The 21859-nt window shown below is 41.1% G+C and overlaps 1 protein-coding gene across 1 annotated transcript; it reads right to left on the reverse strand.

The window, feature by feature from the left end:
• Positions 1-8071: 8071 nt before the first annotated feature.
• Positions 8072-20138, reverse strand: LOC148542674 (phospholipid scramblase family member 5-like). The gene is made up of 7 exons (XM_088467432.1): positions 19634-20138; positions 13417-13491; positions 11469-11661; positions 10774-10885; positions 10093-10192; positions 8826-8884; positions 8072-8701 (listed from the first exon to the last, which is right to left on the reverse strand). The coding sequence occupies exons 1-7, from the start codon at positions 20067-20069 to the stop codon at positions 8675-8677; spliced, it is 1002 nt and encodes a 333-aa protein (XP_088323558.1). The 5' UTR covers positions 20070-20138; the 3' UTR covers positions 8072-8674.
• Between the last annotated feature and the right edge of the window lie 1721 nt (positions 20139-21859).

Consider the following 21859-nt stretch of genomic DNA (forward strand, 5'->3'; position numbering starts at 1 on the left):
TTGAGAAACTCAACCGCAGGCTTCTGCTCGCACTGGCGATGGTCAAGACCATCGCGACCATCATCCTGCACGCTCGTATAGGCTGTGGGTGGTGACCCACAGCTATACGAGCGTCCAGGAGGACGCTCCATAGTTATGGAGGTGGGCCCTAATTCAGAGCGAGCGCTCTGGTCAGAGCGTCTGGCTCTGAATCAGGGCCATTGTGCACTATAATGTCGGAAACGACCAGCGATGCGCGCTCCCACTGGTCGTTTCCGACATCAATCATCGCCTGAACATGGCGGTCAGTCTGCGATAACAACAGATTGGCTGTGTTCAGGGATGAGGGAGGGTGCCTGCACTGAACGACAAATCGTTTCAGTGTAGGCACTGCAGGGGATGGGCAACGACTGTATGATTAACATGTAATCGTACTGTCGTTACCCCGTCGCTTAGTGGCTGTGCACTTCAACAGTTCTAGTTTTAAAGAAATCCATGCTTGTGCACAGATAGTATAATCCAGAGGTGTCCACTATGCGGCCCTCCAGTTGCAATAGTTTTAGCATGCCCTAATAGCAAAACTGTGGCAGGATATGCTGGGATGTGTAGTTCCACAGCACCTGGAGAGAAAAAAAAAAACCTAATATAATCAAACTGATTGAGGTACCAATATAATCCAATTTTTAGGGTATCTTGAGGACCATGGGCCTGATTCAGCAGCGATTACGCATGTAATCAGCCAATTGTTGCGTTATGCGTGTGCATCGCAGTGCACGAATGCTCCACTGCGATCAGGACTGCGATCGCAGTGACAGGAAATATCGTGTGGGGTGGGAGGGTAGATCACCAAAACGCAGGCGTGCCAGTGCATTTAAAAGCCGTTGCAGAGGCGTGTATAAATTAGCCACTGCAATGCCATACGCAAATGTGTACTCCACAGCATGCGGCGAGGTTCGCAATTCCTGAGTAAGGTCAGAGCTTGTGCAAGTGTGCGTGAGGCTGCGATAGTACTTGATGTTGCTGATGGTTTCGCAGTCTTGCTAAGTATTACGGATGTGTGTAAGGTATGGTGGGCGTCCATATATTAGGCTGCGTATGGCATAGCGATCGCAGACATTAGCATATCTTCGCAGTGAGACTGCTTGCGTAATCACTATTGCGATCTGTACTGAATCAGGCCCCATGTTTGAGAACCACTGTTCTCGTTTGTTGTTGTTACATCTGCAGGTGAAAAAATGCTTTTGCACATCAACATACCACATCATTAAACCTCTCTCTGCATTTCAGAGAAAACTACATGAAAAATTAATTGTCTTTATAGGCAATATTTTACTAATTAAACAGCTGTTAATGTATTATTATACAATAGAAGTGGTGTACCAGTGGTACTGCCCTATATTCTGACATGTTTACACTAAAATAAGGACTTTTAAAACAAATCAGCAGTTTTTCTCTTTGACTCTCTAATTGAATCGCAAAATGTCTCAGCCGCAATAATATATATATTTATTATAGTGCAACCTACTTCATAACTGATTGAACCGCCAAAGATTTTGTGGCAGATTCAAACTACTGCAATTTACAGTATATTAACTCTCCGAAATAGACACTGATACATAAAAAGACATGCCACCCATCTGATTGGAATTGTTCAAGATTTTACTAGAAAGACATTAAATATTGATACAGGTTGACTCTCCCATATCCAAAATGCTTGGGACCAGGGGTATTTTGGATATCGGAAAATATTCCGTATTTTGGAATATATGTATACCATAAAGAGATATCTTGGGAATGGGACCCAAATCTAAACACAGAATGCATTTATGTTTCATATACACACAGCCTGCAGGTAATTTTATACAATATTTGTCATAATTTTGTGCCTTAAACAAAGTTTTTGTGTATATTGAACCATCAAAAATCAAAGGTTTTATTATCTCAGTCATGCCAAAAAAATTCCATCTTTCCGAATATTTGGATATGGGAGACTCAACCTGTATATACTGATACCACAATACAAATACAATTTACATTTCAATACAATTAACTTTAACCAAGAAGTATTTTAATCTATCTGTTACTAATTCACACTACCAACATTTGCACTTTACTTCAAGCTAATAGTTTAATATTTTGCGAAACAACACCTATAGGAATTTTAATACATACCTAAAGAAGATTTTGGGCCTGATTTAGAGTTGGACGGAATTGCAGAGCCGCACACAAGCAGCTGTATAATTTTGTCCATCTCAAATGCAACGGAAGGTGTCTTGAGGAAACGGACATTTGCTTGCTGCAACTGAGATCGCAGCTTGGGATCACCATCGGAACAATCGTCACTTAGGTCGCGATTGTTGTCCCTTTGGACAGGCTGTGGTAGCTGCCCTTATGCTGTCAACATTATGATTGGCGACTTTCTGACACCGTTTTACCAGGTTTTGCAGGCAGCCGCCAGTCACTGCCAATTAAACTTGAGCAGAGGAAGAAGTGAAGGAGCGTGCTCTCTCCCACCATCCCCTGCACTCCAGGGGATCCAAAGTGGGCTCCTGGCTGTAGTAACCATTATAGCTAAAGAAATTGTAAAGCACATTAAATATATGCTGGCGCTATATAAATAACTGTGCCCCATAAAGGTGGCCCCTTCTCAGACAGCCCATGTGTATGTTTTTAATAAACTTCAATACATTGATGCCAGTGTGGGCAACTGTAGCCGGCTTCAGGAGCTTGTGCGAAGTTAAGCTGCCCATCCACTAGCATACCTCAAAAAGACTGTGCGATTACGACATTGTAAACATGCAGTTGTTTCAAAGTCTGTGATGTGCCTACACTGAACGAGGGATCATCAATCATCTGCAAACATGCTGAACCTGATGTTATCGTCAGCTTGTCCAGCATGTTTGCCCGATGATAGATGTCTAAACGTCCAGCGGGAGCGTGCATCGCTGGTCGTTTTCGACATTTTTGAACACTATTTATGAACGATATCGTTCCATCGCTCAACTTAATCGTCTAGTGGATGGGCACCTTAAGAGAGACTGGAGCCCACACGTCAGTTGCAGGGACTTGTGGCAGTTGAACATCCGGGAACTCAACAGTAGGGGTTAAAAAGAGGACTCACCGGCCGTTGGATGTCGGTTGGGAGAGGATGGGAGCTGCGCTGTTGATCGGCCGTTGGACCGGAGGAGCCGCTGCTAACCACATCTTGCCGAGGAAAGTACCGGAGGGCTGTGGGAGACAGCAGGGAGAGCCACAGACCAACGGGACAGTAGTGTGCCTGAGCCTGAGTTGGGAGAGGTGGAGCCAGTCACAGTGGCTGAGCAGAGTAAGTCAAAGGCCAGCCTAGTGCTTTTAGGAAGGGAGGCAGACTGGAGGCGCGGTCTCCATACTGAACAGGGTAGAGACTAAGGCGGCCTCAGCAGGAATGACACCTGTAACCCGCAACTTGAATCAGAGCAGAGATTGGTAGCAGTGAGTGACAGACAGGAGAGCTGTGCGTGGGAACGGCTTTTAGCAACTGATGCTGTCTGAGAGCTGATCGGCAGGAGAGGTACAGGAAACCCCCCTCTTTATTAACTACTTGTCCAAAATACTACTACCCTCATAGCCTTCATTAGTGCAGAGAGGGAGAGAGCAGCTGTAGGGGGGATTGTGGTTACCTAGCTCAGCAAAGTATCACTGTTCAGCTTTAACTCAGCTCAGACTGCAGATACTGTTATACACTATTAATGGAGGATTCGCATGTTAATTGATTCCTAGGGGTAAATATACTAAGATGGGAGTTCTATTAAGAAGTGACGTTGCCCTTAGCAGCCAATCAGATCCAGGTATTATTTTCTAGAAGGTGCTAGATAAATGAGAAGTAGAATCTGATTGGTTGATATGGGCAACATCACTTCTTAAATAGAACTCCCATCTTAGTAAATCTACTCGCTTCCGTAAAGGTCAGGATCCTACTGCTAGAAATAAGGAATCGCCTATGTGCACCGACGAAAGATTGGCTAAGGAAGAAGAGTATTGACTGTGGGAAGATGGTTATTTAAGGTATTTATGGCTAGCAGTTGGCCTTATTGCTTAAATTTGGGATTGGGGACCCTCTGTCTCTCTGCTGTGAGTTTAGAAAGCCTTGAAGATAACAGGTACGTCTCAGGCAGCACTCGCCACACTAGAGTGTCACATTAGTAAATACACGAGTGTGGAGTTTGATGGGTATTGTAAGGGGCACATGAGGAAGTCAGGGCATCTAGGGGAGCATCTGATGGGCATATAAATGCCATGTAGAGAAAGCTTTCATCTAGGGGCTCCATGAAAAGAAAAAAACTTGTTCTAACTCTGTGGCGCCACAATCTGAGAAAGCTTAAGAACCACTGTGATGTGTGGGTGATATCCATCGTTGCCACTGAACATGTAACTTTTCTGTGATGGGAAAAAGTTGGGGTGGGAGGATGCAGGGTGGAAGAAGGGGAGGGGTGGAAAGTGGTTTAAGTATTCTGTAATCTGGGAAACATGTATCTGTCAATCTTGTAAACAATGGATGGAATTTTTCCTGTACATGCACCTCAACATGGAGTCATGATGAGAGCATACAGAAACGTGTTAGTGGGATTATCATAATTACATTGTGAATCAATGAAGGAGGTACAATTAAAGGTACCCTTTGTAAAATTATGAAATTTAGAGCAAGCTAGGATGAATAACAAGCAATATGTTCAGCTGCCCTCGGATGTTGTTATAACAAGCTGATTATTTGTATTAGTTAGAGTTAATTTAATCAATAACTATTACTGTTTCCAAAAAAATATAATGCATCACTTATTGTGTTTTAAATTAAAGATGAGCGGTTTGGTCTTGCTGAGAACCAAACACACCCGAACTTTGGATTGCGAGTAGAACCAAGTCCCGACTCTGGTCTTCTCAACAAATTTGGAACTCTGATCTAAAAGAAAGTCCCTCCCTCATGATTTCGGGTGCTGTGAGGTGGTCACAATTGACTGGAAATGATGGGAAATTAATGTTATTAATACTATAGAGACAAAATCGGGTTCAAATTACATGTTAGCTGTTTTTATAAAAAATTTTAAGAATACCGAAACCAAACCTCTCTTACATGACATTATTCTGAAAAGTTACTTTTTTTTTTTTTTTAAACCATATGGTAGTTATTCAAGAAAGCTGACACACTGTTATATGGAAACCAGGGATCTAACCATGACAATCAGTCTTTCCTGTACAGGTTGGTCCATTTGCTCACAAACACTGGAAAATAGGCAAAAATGGTTGTTCAGACAAATTGGTTAAAACACACAAATTTAACCAATTTGAACAATTTTGTTTTGTCCTTTTTTCGGTGTTTAAAACCATATGATCGACTGTCATTTGCTCCCATACATTACCAGGTTTTCATTCCAACCAGCCAGATTGGACAGATATCTGACAGAAAATTGTATAGTGGATGCCCAGCTTAACTCCCCACTAGGGCACCTAACACTTGGTTGCTTAAGCTCTGCTGCTTATGTGGGTGTTATGGTTGCTAATGTAGCAATCAGGGCTGGCGCTACCATTAGGCAGCTGCCTATTGGCACCAGCCACTAAAGGGTGCCGCTCACTGCCCTGTTATCTTTGTGACACAGACTGGCAGTGTATGGCTGGCCCCTGTGTAAATTCAGAGCGTTGACCGCTGCACTTGTAAACCGCACTATGTAAGGGAGACAGTGTGACGGCCGCGTCAGTGCTGCATATTTTCTTCTCAAGCCGCAGCGTCAGGCTGTTCCCCCCCCCCCCCAGCTCCCTCCCCCAACCCCTCACACTGGGCATGCCTTCTGGGCTGGAATGGGTCTGACATGATCCTTTCCAGCATTTCCGAGCAGCGCACTCTCTGCCTTAGCTGGGGGGCAGGTGAGAGGTCAGCAGAGACACCGAGCGAAGCAGCAGACAGTGGGTGGCGGAGTCACAAGGTGGAGTTTAAGGCAAGGTAAAGTTGTGCTGCTGCACAATGCTGCCCCCCCCATATCCTGTGTGTCATTGGCTGGATCCAATGTGCAAGTTACTGATTTCTAATTGTGTATTACCAGATCCCCACCTGTGCACTGGGTATGACCTGTTACTAACTGGATAATTTGTGTCAGTATATCCCTCCAGTATACTTGTCACTCACTGGGTCAAGTTGTCAGTATATACCTCCTTATAGCTGTCATCAACCTGTCACTCACTGGGTCACTTGAACTCTGTCACGCTTGAGCACTAGGAAGACCTCTGTTGAGGTCAAGAACCGGGGGAGGTTAGGATAACCTGTGAGGTAAATGACAGGAAGATAATGACTAAGTCTTCTAACTGCGACCAAACCCAGGTTTGGCTAGACGTACCCAGAGGCGCAGAGTCTAACCCATTTGGTGGTCTTTTCCAGTGACCCCTCCAGTTGGGATTTGGGTTTTGCTGCACCAAGTGGGCAGGTCACGGCCCTCTGGATAGGTACCTGGGAGTGGCTGAAGACCAGATCTATATTAAATTAATAGAGTATAAACGAATACTAAAACACTGGAGATTAACTGAATACGGAAACACTGTACAGTAGATGAGCTGAATACTTGAATGCTGGAGTTGAACGGAATACTTGAACACCGGAGATTAACTAAACAATTGAACACTGGTGATGAACGGAATACTTGAACACTGGAGATGAAGTAAATACTTGAACACTGGTGATGAACTTGAAAATGCTTGAACACTGGTATTGAACGGAATGCTTGAACACTGGAAATTAACGAGAATGTACTGGGAATTGTTAGAGGTCCAAGTGCTAATTTGCACAGATACACACAATGGAAATGGACACAGGTATGTACTGGGGATACGATAATATCTGCAGACTGTGATCCATTTTCTGCTGACCTATGAAGGTGTCTTTTGCACAAAGGGCCTGATTCAGTACGGATAGCAACTGCGAAATGAGCTTTAATGAGCCATTCACAGTTTCACTGTACCGGCCGTGTGTGAAAGCTAACTAGCAATTAGCATGAAAGCTGACACCGCAAGAACACAGGGAGGTGATTAGAGAGCTCAGCAGCACACTAAAAGACAAAACAGGATTTACAAGACACACTGGAGTTCTGTGAGAGCTGAAGTAACACACAGCATGGAAGCTAATATAAGTAGCACTGGTGGTCAGCGTGAGGGCTGCAACAACAAACTGTAGGTTCCTCTTGGGAAACACCAGAGAGCACAGTAATCACAGGAAGAGCGAAGTTGATAAGGCAACTTCCTGTTGCAGGAGTCAGACCTAAACACCCCTAGGCAGTTGCTCATTGGATCATGAGATCAGCTGACAGACCGCACGACTGCCATTGGAGGAGACTGATCAGATGAGATGAACTAGCATGGAAGCCCTAGCAGGCCCCGGGGAGAATACTCAGCCATAACTCATCACTACAACTGGCGCCTGAACGCCTCGGAGCCTAAAGACACCAGTTCAGCGGTGAGTAAAGGCTGCATCCTGACAAATTCCCTCTATACTTTTCTTTCACTGGGTCCCTTGTTTCAGTAGATCCCTCCTGCATACTTGTCACTCACTGGGTCAGCAAGAGTTGCTGGGAGTGCTGCCACATTACTGAGTTACTGAGCACCTGTCCTCGTGAGAGGTGGTGGTTGTTGGGGGGGGGGGGGGTGGGACAGGACATCATATTATCATATTTTGTAAGGCGCTGCGGAACACTTGTGGCGCCATATAAATAAATGATTATAATGAGTCAGATTCAAAAGTACTGTAATTTGACCTAATAGTTGTTTCTGATGGTTGGACAGTGTCTGCATACATGGCCAGATATGGTCATTATCTGACAGGATCTATCACCTCTCCAATAGACATCTGATAGATCCAATGTTGTTGGGGTTTTTTTGCAACTGTCAAAATCACAGCATTTGAATACCTTATAATGTTGGCTGGCACTGTACTGTAAATCGAACTGGATGGTATACACTGTATTGTACTATAGCACAAATAATACAAAGCTATAGAAACAGATTTTATTTGCAGAACAATAATCCTTTGTTTTAGTGAACATTTATAAAATCATATTCCAACAAGCAGTAAATAATAAATCTTGACTGATCACCAATACTCAGCATTAAAGCCACTAGAATAGTTTAATGAAGATCTTAATTTTAATCTTATTCCATTTTACTTCTATTTCTTAAGGTGCATACACATGTAACGATTTAACTATAACGACGTCCTTATCGTTCAAAAAAATCATTCAGTTTCTGAGTTATAACGGTGAACGATTATCGTTCATGCGTGTTCCTGTTTGTAGTTTATTCTGACTGACCAACTGAACTATTTTCATTAAGGGAAGTTACAAAAATCGTTTGTAGTTCAAAAAATCGTTAATTACACTTTAAAAAAATCTGTCAGATAATCTGACATAAAATCATTGGTAACAAAATCTTTGTGTGTGTATGCAGCTTAAATGATTAAACAATCTCATATAATGACACCATGTTCTTGCCTATACAGACCTGACCACAGGTACTGTTACTACTGCATGACCTTCCTTTACCTTAAATACAACAGACACATTGCACACATTCAGATGTGAAAACATTTGACCTAATTATAAGCGATTTTTTTAGCATACTTTTGTGCATCTTTTCATACGGCTCTGCTGAGACCTAGGTTCTTCCCATTCTATCTTGTCCTTTTTCAGCTCATCTCAAAGAACATATAATTCTGCAATGAAATATTGTAAAATATTATTTCAATCTTGCACATTCTGAACAAATGTTGCTTTTCATATTTGATAAATATAAATATTAAATAAAACAGTATTTTAAAAACAGTGCATAAATCTTACCAACAAAAATGTTGCCGCCAATAGAAGCGCCTTGTCAGTGGGAGTGAGTGCTGCCGAAACTGAAAAACCAAACATGACATTACAGGTATATGCGGGGGTATATTATTTTAAATTAATCTTTTCAGGGAATGCTTTTTTAAACATCTTGGATGACAAATATCACTTACATTTTAAATTCAATTAAAATAATAATAGTAAAAAAAAACTAATGCTGTGTGACAGTGTTCATTTAGATTTTCTAGATACTCCAGTAGTATCAATGTAAACTTTAAGAACACCAACTCGGCTTTTTTGCTCCTGGAAGCCCTTCTCAACTAGCATAGCAGTGAGGTTCTGTTATCTATGACCCCTCCCCCCGCACATCACTCAATTCCTGAGACAAGCTCCCTACCAACTAGACACTTCCCAGGTGACATTCTCCCATCTCAGAATATTAGGGTTGCTAAAGTGTCTTCAGGAGCCAACTCAATAACTGCGGCACCATGCAATGTATGGGCCTTCCTTATAACCACTCTCTGCTGCAAGCAATACTATTTATATTTTCATTAACACATAAATTAGCCTTTTAAACATTCCCCTGCTGGGGTGCAATATATTTTCTAAGTTCAGCCAAGACAGGAGCATCTGGATAATATTGCCGTTATGTTGTTGAGTGGAATCTGTGAATACTCTGTCTACATCTTTGTAGCTTGAACAATGGATATAGGTTTTTATCGCTATATTCTACAACAGGGGTTCCCAACCATGGTCCTCAAGGCACACTAACAGTCCAGGTTTTAAGGATAGCCATACTTAAGCAAAGATGTCTTTATTAGTACCTCAGTTATTTTGGTTAAACCATCTGTGCTCAAGCAAGGATATCACTAAAACCTGGATTGTTAGTGTGCCTTGAGGACCGAGGATGGGAAACACTGTTTGATACCATACGGTTCTATTTTCTGTGCAACAAAATCATACTGCTTTCTCCATGCACACATATAGAACTTTAATAATTGAACTGATTTTTTTACCAGATGTTCTCAAACGTAGTCCTCAAGGAACCCCAACAGTTCAGGTTTTAGAGATATCCATGGTTGAGCACAGGTGGTTAAATCAAATTGACTGAGGTTCTAATTGAGTCTAGCATGGATATCCTTAAAACCTGGACTGTTAGGGTGCCTGAGGACAGAGTTTGGGAACCTCTGATATATACCATGTACAGCAATTGCTGTACTAGGAGGTTTGTCCTTAATACTGTACATAATACAGGACAGTAATATTTACGTACTATCCAGGCCAAAGAAGTCATGATCCATGTTATAATCCTCATTAAATCCCGGCCACCTCTTCCAAATGATAGCGACAAGTTCCCCATCCAGCGATGTGACCTGCACATAGATTGGCACATTCATGCATTTGCATCAATATTGTCATTATTTAATGATATTTTAAATTGTAGTAGCAACAGTATTTTGTACCTTTTGTTATTAACCTATAACCGTATTGATATAAGTCATTTAGTCAGTGGCAGAGCTCATTTGTATAGAAACATACAGTAATCTAAATAAAACATTGCTTACAAAATAGTATAATTTGTGTTAAAATAAAAAAAAAATTTAATTATGCTGTAGCCCATTTGATATTGTGCTTCAATATAGAACAAAAAAAAGATAAAAATTGATGCTGGTACAATGGGAAAGTAAACTTATTTGGTTTTGTTTAATTAAACCCAAAAATGAGCACTCACATAGTAACAGTTACTGACCACTAGAAGTGGTGGTAGGGCCCACTGGGCATTTCCCCTGTACACCCGTGGGCCAGTCCCTCCTTGGTCACAGCTGCATCATGGCTCTACTTCCAGACTCAGTTACAGTAATCACACAGCTTCCAGTTTATTATAGCTGATAATTTGTGCTAATCATTGGTGAAATGTTGCTCAGTCAGCGCTCCAAGCTGGGCACATAATTACCTGGAACTCCTGGTCAGAATGACAACGAGCTGCACTCCAGGAGCCATGGATATCCATCGTTCTCCTTCCTTCTGAGTTATACACTGAGAGGCTTGGGCTAAACAAGCTCCACCTGAACCAGGAGAATAGTGATGTGAATCTGGAGGGACTATCCTAAATGCAGCATTCTACTAATAATTATACAATAGTTTTTTTCTGCAAAAAGGAAATGACAACATGTATGTATTATAAAGTACACTGCATCTAGTCATTGTCACAATAGATTGTAAGTTCTCACCATCAGAGCCCACTTCTCCCCTGTCACCGAATTATCTGTGCCTCCTCGTATGTTCTACATTATGATTATGTTTTTCATGTTATTCTTGTAGAGCCTTTACTATGCTTAATATCACCATTGCAGGTGCTGCAGAACATTTTGGTGTCTTATATATAAAGAATAACAGTACACGCTGGGGAAAATGCCACTAGGGTACAGCTTTTACAGTGTTAATTAAGAATGAGGACATATACACCATTTCTAGAATTACAAATACATTTTTATGGAGGAAATATGTTGTATCCTTAATGTCTAGTAATCTAGTAATAAAACAATGTACTCAATTTGTCAATGTCTGGGTTGTTGCATACTATTTTCTGCACACACCTTGAACAGAGCTATTATTATTATATCATACTGAATGATTCTCTGGATTCACCTCTGCTGTACAAAGCCTAAGAGATTGTTAGATGATGAGAACACTCTGATGACCATAAGGCAGCAGAACAAGCAGCACACATCCATCCTGTAAGGTCTGCAGAACCTCAGCACTTCCTCTCTGCGCTGGTCACAGAGGCGCAGGCTACAGGAACGGGCAGGTCCACACAGCTGCAGGCACAGGCAGCTGGACTCTGCAATAAGAGTACATCCAAATGAGCAGTTTCTCAGGGGACGGTTTAACTAATAACAAAGAAAAAAAGTGTTTGCAACACGATACTTATTTTATGGGATCCAAGAGAACCATCTGCATTGACACATTTTATGAGGACCACCAATGACTAGTTAGATTATGTCTGTTAGTAACAAAATGGCCTGATCAGAAGTTTATGATTTTTTAATAGACTAGAAAAATATTTTAAATCATCCAGGTTCACATTTGCAAAGGTCACCAGGATTAGAAGTGCACATGCACAGGACACTTGTGCTTGTTGAGCAGTGTACAGACACAGCAAATCTCCATGCTATAAGCCAGGAGAGTGCAATACATTTGGCGTGTCTGTAGGCCCTTCTCTCCATACAACTCACCCACCTCTCACTCGCAAAGTGATATATTGAGTAGCACATTACAGTGACATCTTGCAAAACAATGTTTTACTGATTGCAACAGAACATATAACAGTGCATTAGAGAGGCAGAAGACAGTCCTGTCTTATCTGCTCAGAGCAGGAAAGCCAAGCAGCGTTTGCTCACCACTTTATCCATACTGAATTATTAGACATTTTTGTGCGGCTGGGAAAATACATTAAATCAGTCCTCCCCTTTAAGTATATATCTAAATATACTTTAAGTATATATCTAAATGGACAGCCCCTCTAGGTTCTGCTAAGGTATATAAGGTTTACAGTTATAAACACATTTGTGCTAAATACCTCTCATTAGAAAGTTAGTACAGGGGAACCAAACACGCTGACCATTGTGAGTAACAGGTTCCAGAAAATGGATAAACAGCAACTACTTAAATATTTCTTTTTATTTTATACTGAATAGGTGTAATGTGCCAACAGCTTGAATGGGATATAATTATAATATGCATGTAAATTTATTGTTACTGTAATAGGACTATTAAACCACAAAATGTAAATTTTCAAACATGAACTGTAAATATAGAAAACATTGTTCTTGATCTGTATTAGCCTCACGCTCCATTACAGACAGCTAAAGCACTTCCTATATCTTTTGGACAGTATCCTAATTGGATCTGCTGCAGCTGCAGATCTAAAAGCTACAATACTGTACAGTAGTTACAATTTGAGCTGCTGTGATATCACTAGCACGGCCTGTGTATGAATCCACAAAGCACATACTGTATGGCTGTGTCAGTCTCTCTTTGTCTGCTCAGTTATAGAAGCACCATTTTCCTAAATGGGAACAAACACCTCTGTAACATTTTATATATATTAATATCATATATTGACTTTCTTTGGACTTTTTCCGTGGAGACTGATTTTCTCTTTTATGTTTAATTGTAATGCGGTCTTGTTGGGTGATATTTAAGTGTGCGGCAGTATAGTATAGAAATAATCACAACAGTTGTACTGCATTTCCCCCACGGGCAACATAACAGGGAAAAGTAAGACATCAATTGTATTTAATTTTGTTCTATTTCTTGTTTCTTTACCTGATTTTTGCCACCCACATATTCTTTTTAGTAAATATAATGCTGGCGTTGGAGCAGCTTGTGGTTGAACAATTACTGATTTAATACATATTCCCCAGTAGGGCTTAGAACTGCAACAACTGTGTATATAAAGCGCTGCAGAATATGTGTGCGCTATATAAATAACTGGTAATAAATAAATAATAAATAATATATAACGTTGACAAAAACACAGATTTCAATTCCTCTCATATACTTTACACATTGTTGTATTTACATAATAAGTTACCTTCAACGGCCACAAGTAATTGCTTGGCTGTGCGACTGGAAACAATGTATAATTTCTTTGATTGACAGCTTAATCCTGAAACAGAAAGTAAAAATTACATCCATCCAAGTAATAAAGTCCACCTTATGGTGCATACACACGGTCAGATTTTCTTTCAGATTTGAACGATAACGATTTTAAAAACCGTTCAATTGTTCATATCTGAAAGAAAATCTGACGTGTGACTGCAACGATGAACGATGCGCGTTCCCGCATGTCAGATAACGATATCTGACATCTGATGTGTTTGCCGTCAGATTTGGACGATTTCATTCATTTAATACTGTCTGAAATCGTTCAAATTGTTCATCTGACAGATCTGACCGTGTGTATGCACCATTACAAAACTCACACCATCCATACCATTTTATGAATCTGCACCCTTGGTTAATGAATATAAAACACACCAGGTCTTTCTGTGAGTATTCACGAAAAAGCACTGAGCGCCCTACATCAATTACATTATGCTCCATTATCATCAGCTTTGTGTACAATTAATATTTGTTACCTGTCAAGGGCCATAGTTATCTAATTTGTGCAGATAATATGTCTAAGAGCCCCAGTTTTAATTTGATGTGAATAATATAAATTTATAATCAGTCTGTTTAAAACCAATATTGAATTTGTTACAGTAGCACTTTAAGATGTTGATACTGCAGAATATCCAAGGCCACCAAGCATATAGAGCAGTTTATATGACATAACTTTTATGTTTAGATTTTGTGAATCTTCTCAGATATTTTACTACGGTAATTTGAAATTAATTTTGCAATCAGTGTAGAAAATTGGGATCATTTAATAATGCTGTTTTTTTTCTGTTCATAAACATCCAGCCATCATGTAGTAGTTACCAGTCTGTTCTATGTTGTATATTATTCCTTTACTATACAATTTTTATTATTTTTTTTGTATAACGGTGCAAGTAAAATATAGAGGGGGATCATTTTCTGGCACTGGGCTTTCTATAGCAGTTCTGTACCATGGTTAAAAAAAAAATATTGATGTAATATGTACGAAGAACTAGCCCAGTACTCTACATAGTTGTGAGGACATTGTAGTTGAAAGCTGAAAACTTTCACTTATTCCAATAACTCTGAAGCAGTCTTGATTTCACCATGGATCAACCCTTATAATAATACCAGTAACATTGGGTATTAATGAAATAAGAGATGTCCTATATAAAACCAAGCAGTACCCTCTCTAAGTCAGAGGTACTGAAAACAATGTTCCATACCTGATCCATCAACTAGATTCTTATACAAGTACACTACAGTTTAACTAGAACTAGTGGCATCCAGGGACATTTACCAGTGCATCTGTCCTAAAGTCGTGTGTGCTCCTAATCCAATTTGGCAGTTCCAAGCAATAGAATTGGGGTCTACATTGCATGATAATCACCAGATAACGAATTTGCACTAAATGGGTGACTGCATTATGTAATCCCATAAATTAATTACAGTATGCTTCTATACTTGCTATCAATGGGGGTTATAGGTAACAGATTAACTATAGTGGCCCACTTGGCTGTGCTTTTTTCAGTTGGGACTTGGCATCCTATTCAGCCCAATTTCTTTTATATTGTTGATTTCATTAATTGTCATTTTGTTTGTACGCCCAGGAGCTTAATATTAATACTTAACATTAATATTACATGTGATATGTTAGATAATAACAATATATTATTTATATTCACTCTGGTTTTCAATATACATCTGCTGATTTGGCTTAGCGCTCTTGTTTTCTGCTTGCACAAAAGAGTGATGTCTACTTTCTATACTTCTTACTAGAATTTAGGTTTGAATTGTATACTGGCCATTAGAATGGACTCAACAAAACTACTTAGGGGCTGATTTTGAGTTGTGCGCAAAGCGAATGCAGCAGCGTCTATTGGCGGTTCCCTATGTGTAAGCTTATGCAAATGGAATACAGACTCCTTCCCTTGTGCACAGCTGTGTGGCTGAATGTGCAAGGACTGAGATGCATACTTTTAGGGCCCCGCTAACACTGTAATACCGATTAGTGCGTCCTTATATGTCACAATCGATCGCACCATCAATAAAATGAACCAGCCCCACGGGAGATGCAGTCTCTCCATCTGACCACAGCCTCCTATGTTTGTAACTGTGAATGCAGTCGCATTCCGTAACAGGCACTAAAACCTATAAGGGTTTGCAGAAATTTTCCCACTTGCGCAGTTGCAAATAATCGCTGAACTACGTGAATATCAGCATCGGCCACAGATTGCATGCCACTCAGAATCAGGCCCTTAATATTTTATTGTTCGTTAGACAAACTCTCTAGCAGAGATTATCTAGCATATACATACCAGGTGTAGTTCTTTATTTTGTATGAGTGAGCTACAAATACATGCCCATCGCTCCATCACCTGCTAACATTGGATTTCATTCTACAGCACAAGCAGTTGGACTAAATGTTTGTCTGAAGAGCAGCAGGCTGCATTTGACAACATGGTGTTAAAGTTCAATACACATTTGCTTCAATGAGTCCTTATTAAAAATATACTCTGATGTCAATCATGAATTCTTTCGGGGAGGTGGAGAATTTGAGTCTCTAAACAGGTGACCTTTATGGGTAGGATGGTTTGCTCAAGTGAATTATTTTCACAATAAGAATAATATAAAAAATCCCTCTTAGAAAAAGTGTATTAAATTTTGTTTTTGCACCCACATGCCACACTCACTACCCTGTGCCACTGAGCTGGGTGTACGTTTGTGGCCAGCCACCGACTGTATAGAGAAACCTGTATGACTTGCAGGTAATAGAGTTGTTAGAAATGTCTGAAGGTGATTCTGCCCCTCTCAAAATAGGTATGATCAGACACCTACACAAAGCTCATATCCTGGATTATGTTTATCATTATTATGAAATACATGTGAATAGAAACATTACATTTCTCCACTGAATGACATCAGTCATATATTACTTTGACATTTTTTTGTGTCATTTATTGTAACAGTGCTTAAATTAGCCACTGTGATACCAGACACAGCCTGAGGCCTCATAGCGTGCGCTGAAGTAATTCCTGAGTGAGGTCTGACCTGCCTTTACTGTGCGTATGGGTCCGATGTTACAGATTATTTCGCTATGTTGGCCAAGTATACGGATGTGTGTAAGGGGAAGTGGGCGACCTTATGTCAGGCTGTGATCGCAATGTGAATGCACACATTTACATATCACCACTGATATTAGCAACTGCGCTGCGTGCGTATAAGCAGAATAGCGATCCTTGCTGAATCAGGCCCTATGTGCCATACTCTAATATAGGGCCTGATTCAGCAGAGGACACATATTGCAGCTGTTAACATGATAGCAGCTGCGATAGCACTAATATGGTAACGCAGCAGCAGGAGGCATCCTGCCTCTTGCATGTATTACTGATCCGAGTTGCGTTGGACAATGCATCATCGTATCGTCTGTGTGACCCTTGGGCGGCTTAGTAACCTATGGGGTCATGCAAGCTGGTCACCCTAGATGCACAAAAGAGGCCAGGAATTCTCCTTCAGATCCTGGCCTCATCACTGCTGCCCCCACCCCACCCCCCAATGGCGATGCCACAACCTGTTTTGGGAATTAAATAGCAGCAGACTTTCAGAGATGGACTGACAGTCTGCTGCTGAACTGCATGTGAGACCATAGACCTGTACAGCGTACGTGCAGTACGGGTGCGGCGCTTCGTGTGCAGATTCCCAGACATCGGGAATCTGCATGATCCATTCAACTGCATCCTCTGCTGAATCAGGCCCATAGACAACAAGTTTTCTTTTTTTATTAATGTTGCTTAAAGGTGTACATTTTCCATAACTTGGATTAAACAGATAAAAGCTTTAGTTCTAGTGTAGATTTGCACCTTTCAGCAATGTTATTAATATATAACATTCAATGGCTGATTCATAGCTGCAACTTATTTGCCTACTCCCCCGCACCTCCCGCAAATCAGGTGAAGTGATCGGTCCGGCCGTCAAATGACACGATTTGTACTAAATTGCCTAACATAGCCACCCTCCCTGCTGTACAATACCTTGTATAGTAGGGGCATGGCCACGATGTTGCATTTGCACCTACATGCCCCCCACCCTGTCTCCTATGCCGCACCATGTCCCCTGCACCAATTTCTGCTGTGTTGATCTGGCAGCCAGAGGGGGCGTCGGAGGGGCAGTCGGAATGTCTGCAATTATGAGTTGCAAGCAAGTCGATTTTTGCAGAAAATTTCGCGATTTTTTATTTTTTATTTTTTTTTCTCACTGCACGGGCTTCCTAGTTATCAGTAACTACAGGTGGTTCCGAGTCATACACACCTCCCATTGGTGCAGAGTGGTTGTAGCTGGGTACAGGAGCATCATTGGGAGGGGAGTATAGGTATAGAGATGCAGAGCGGGGGAAGCGCAGGTACTGATTACCAGGGCTTGGCCTTGGTCTGCCCCCCCTCCTCCTCTTAACTAGCAGTGGCAGTAGCCTCTCTCCCCAGCCTGGGCTGCAGTGGGGCCAAGGAGACTGCTGCCACTGAGCTCAACAGCAGTCTCCTCTGCCTACACTTGATAAGCAGGAGAAACCCCTGTGTGGCACCACAATTAATAGTTTTTCATAGTTTTTTGTAGGGGAGTGAACATACCTGCACATTTAGGCCACACACCCTGTCGTACCCATGCCCGGCACCACTCTCTATGGCCTTAGATGTAAGTGGCCCTGACTGAATAGGGTAAGCTCCCTTGTTTGATGTTAATGTCCTGGGATGGTTGAGGAGTAGCAGAGTTCCTAACAATGATACTTCTTGCAGTTCTCTCCTTGGTCTTAAACCTAGATGTAAGTTAGGTGCGTTCCTTTATCATTTAGTACATGTTCAAGCCAGGCTAGCTGTGCTGGCTGGAATGGTAGGGGTGAAGTGATGACAAGAGAGTATGGAGCTAAAGGGAAAGATAGTCCCCATAGATGACCGGCTGCTGAAGTGGAAGGTGTTGTGATGGCTACCCGGGGATCCTAGGGCCATACTGTAGGTTATGAGAGAGTGATCAAAGGGGAGCATAGAATGTGGAAAGAGGATCCTAGTGCTTGTTAGCCTCTTGTACGCAGGATGAATCATGCTGTGTGCCAACTGGTTGGTGGGGCTGCTCTGCATGGGGATGGTTATCAACCATTTTCTGATCCTGGGCACATAATATAAATAATCATTTATATCCAGTAGTGTGTGTGTTCTGTTTTGACAGGTGTATTATTAGACATGATAGCACCAATGCCTATTTTATTTTGTGCACAAATCTCCTTGACAGCTATCATGTTATGACCAGTACTACCTAACACCTCCCTTAATTGTACACTTTAAATAATATCACTTCTATTAAATACTACCAAATCCAATAATATTCTATACTTATTAGTTACCATGATACTATTGTATTTTCTGCTCAGTATTTGTGATAGTATAATAAATGTAATATTGCACCATGTTGTGCTAGTTAGTTCTGTGATAGAAAAGTTATATAATGAGAGTTCTGAGGGACATGTAGAGGAATTTTGAGGGAGAGGAGCAGGCCCTGTCTGTTTCATTTGTCCTGAGCCCCACAATTTCTGATGGCAGCTCTTGCTAAGCAGCAAATGGGTGTTTATTTGTAAGCTAAATGTTCTGAGGGTGCGTCATGGGCATGTCGGTGGAATTGCAGAGATATGAACCTAGATTGTAAGCTCCTAGGAGCAGGGTCCTCCCCACTGTCTCACAGCCTTCACCTTCAGAGCTGTACTGTGTATGGAGAATTGTGTTGCTAATTGTTACTTGTGTTCCGTTTATATTTTGGTCACTGTATTGTAATGTTCTGTGTACCCTTTACTGTATGTACGGCGCTGTGGACCTCTTGTGGCGCCCTATAAATAAAATTTAATAATAACAATGAGCATATGCAGAGATCTGTCTGATATCAAGCAGATCTCTGTCACCAAGGATAGGGTTGGTGCAGACTGCTGACAGTAATGATGATACTTTCAAAAGTAGATGGTTAGGGGCTGGGAGCCGCATAGAGGTGGCCAATACTGACTAGAGCGGCACTTATTTCCTAACAAACAAATTGTCCATCTGAATTGGCTCCACAATGTGCGTGTTTTGAGTATCGCACTACTTAGTACCAAGTAATTGTAAAAAAAATGAGAAATGTTCTGGAGAACACCTTACCTTGTGGTTTGGCTTTGGAAGTTATGCAGAATTGCTGAGCACCTGCGAAAATCTGCAGCTCTGCACAACTGATTTCATCTAATTCTTCCACAATTGTTAGAGCTCTGTGTACCCTCTGCTCTGTGTCTGTGGATCTGTGCTGAGAACACGACGTAGCTGGCAGAGGAGGTGCGCATGGTACCCGGCTGCCTCCTTTTCTTGTAGACTTTACCTTGTTAGCAACACAAGATATTTTTGGTGGTTCTTGTTCTATAACCTTTTCTTTTATTCTGTAGGAACTGCTTAGGTCATCATCTTGTTGCAGAGAAGCCTGCATCTGTAAAAGTTCCATACATCTGCACATCTTTCTGTCTTTAGGGACCCTAGTGCGATGCTCAATGTGTCTCTCTCTCTGGAGGTATCCAAAAGGGGGCGGTTGGGAACGTACAACTGACATCTTAAAAATCTACCCTGAGTAAGGTAGCAGGTGAATATAAGCCACTGTTACAGTCTCCTAAGTGGTGTGACTGTGTCATCCCAACTTGTACGTGTGAGAGTCTGAGTCCAGTTAGGTCCTTAATCAATTTCTCTTCCCTCTGCCTTCTGTAGTTTCTATCCCAACCAACCGGATCCTGCCTCATCCTCTGCAGGGGGCTCTCCGGCCTGTCATCCCAAGAGATGGGTGAGCATAAAGGGAGAGTGAAAGTCAACCAAATTCTTGCAGGGATTATAGGACAAAAAGAGACAGTGGACATTCTTTGCTCATGACGACTGTCAATCTTATAGAACAGTCCTTTTCCAGGCCTAGAACTGCAAATCTAACTGGTTTATATTTTTACAATTTATTTCTCTAGCAGTTTTCTGTTATTCTCCTATAAAAATACATTACAAACAGTAGCGAGTGCAGTATATCACAGGTAGTTACAACTTTGCCCGTCACCCAAAATGTTAATATTTTAGAATACGCACTGTACAGTACAAATGTAAAAAACACTTTTCTTCTGTAGAAAACTATAATAATGTACACATCGCCCTGCAAGGGGGAAGTAATACTCTAGCACTGTTGTTTTATTGCTATATTTAGTCAATCCAATCAGTGTTTTTCATTTTCAGGAGGATTTCACACCCCTGTAACTGTAACGTTCTTTGCTTGTCTATACAAAACAAATGCTAAGTGCACATGTCCTTACACCAGTCTGTGCCATACTAGGGGAATGCATTGCCTTTAACTCTATGTATCCCACAGAGTATAATTGGGTATGTCTGTTTCTGGGTTGGTGTAGCAGAATCATAATAAGGTATCAGAATAGCCAGTTGCAGTTAGATATGCATTGCATCGCCTGTGTTGAAAATGAAGAACAATACTGTTATTGAGTAGATTGCAGGAGCAGTTCTGGGAATTGAGGCAATGGCTGGCTGCCCTCTACCCCACAGACAGGCAATAGAAGGAGAATTCATTGCAATGTTTACTTTGGATCTGATACCAAATAAGGTTCTCTTTACTATCTGACAGCATGACACGTCCAACTGACAGGTCCCCATGTTTGTTTAAGGACCAACATGTCTCAGAGTAGGACGGGAGTATTGGATTTCTGTGGGTTTCTGCCGGGTGCTAGTGAAGTAAAGTTCACATTGTCAGCGCCTTTAGTGATGCCAGATAATAGAGATCTAGTTACAGATAAAGTGTAATAACCATAGTATTTATTGTGTATAACAACTTACAGAGGTTTGCAAAGAAGAGATCTATATTTCAAAACCTACAAAAAAAAATTATAACAAAAAAACCCTAAGACACAGTATAGGATAATAGGACCAGCAAAATGTAAAAAGTTAGAGTGATAAGATGATCTTGAAAAATGTTTTAACCAAACAGCATGATGTAACCAATTTAAAGTGGTACACAAAATATATCTAAAAAATGTATAAAGAACACATACTGTACATGTTAAAATATTACAGTAAATGACTATTTTATCCTGCTTTATAACACAGCTGTTGCTGGCAAAGTGCTGCCTGGATGATCTCTTGATATTAAGTGGTGCTTTAGTTGGTGTATTTACTAGAGATGTGCGGGTCCGGTTTTACTCGGATTTACTCTGTTCTTTTCACCAAAATGATCACAAGTTCGGATTTATTTTATTGGTTATCCAAAACACGTGATAGCCGATAGCCAATAACATGCAGTTTTTGAGATCCGAACATATCCGAGTAAAACCAAACCCTCACATCTCTAGTATTTACTGAAGG

Source organism: Taudactylus pleione, unplaced genomic scaffold (genome assembly GCF_031769625.1).
Source record: "Taudactylus pleione unplaced genomic scaffold, aTauple2 ptg000010l, whole genome shotgun sequence".
In the NCBI taxonomy this organism is placed as follows: Eukaryota; Metazoa; Chordata; class Amphibia; order Anura; family Myobatrachidae; genus Taudactylus; species Taudactylus pleione.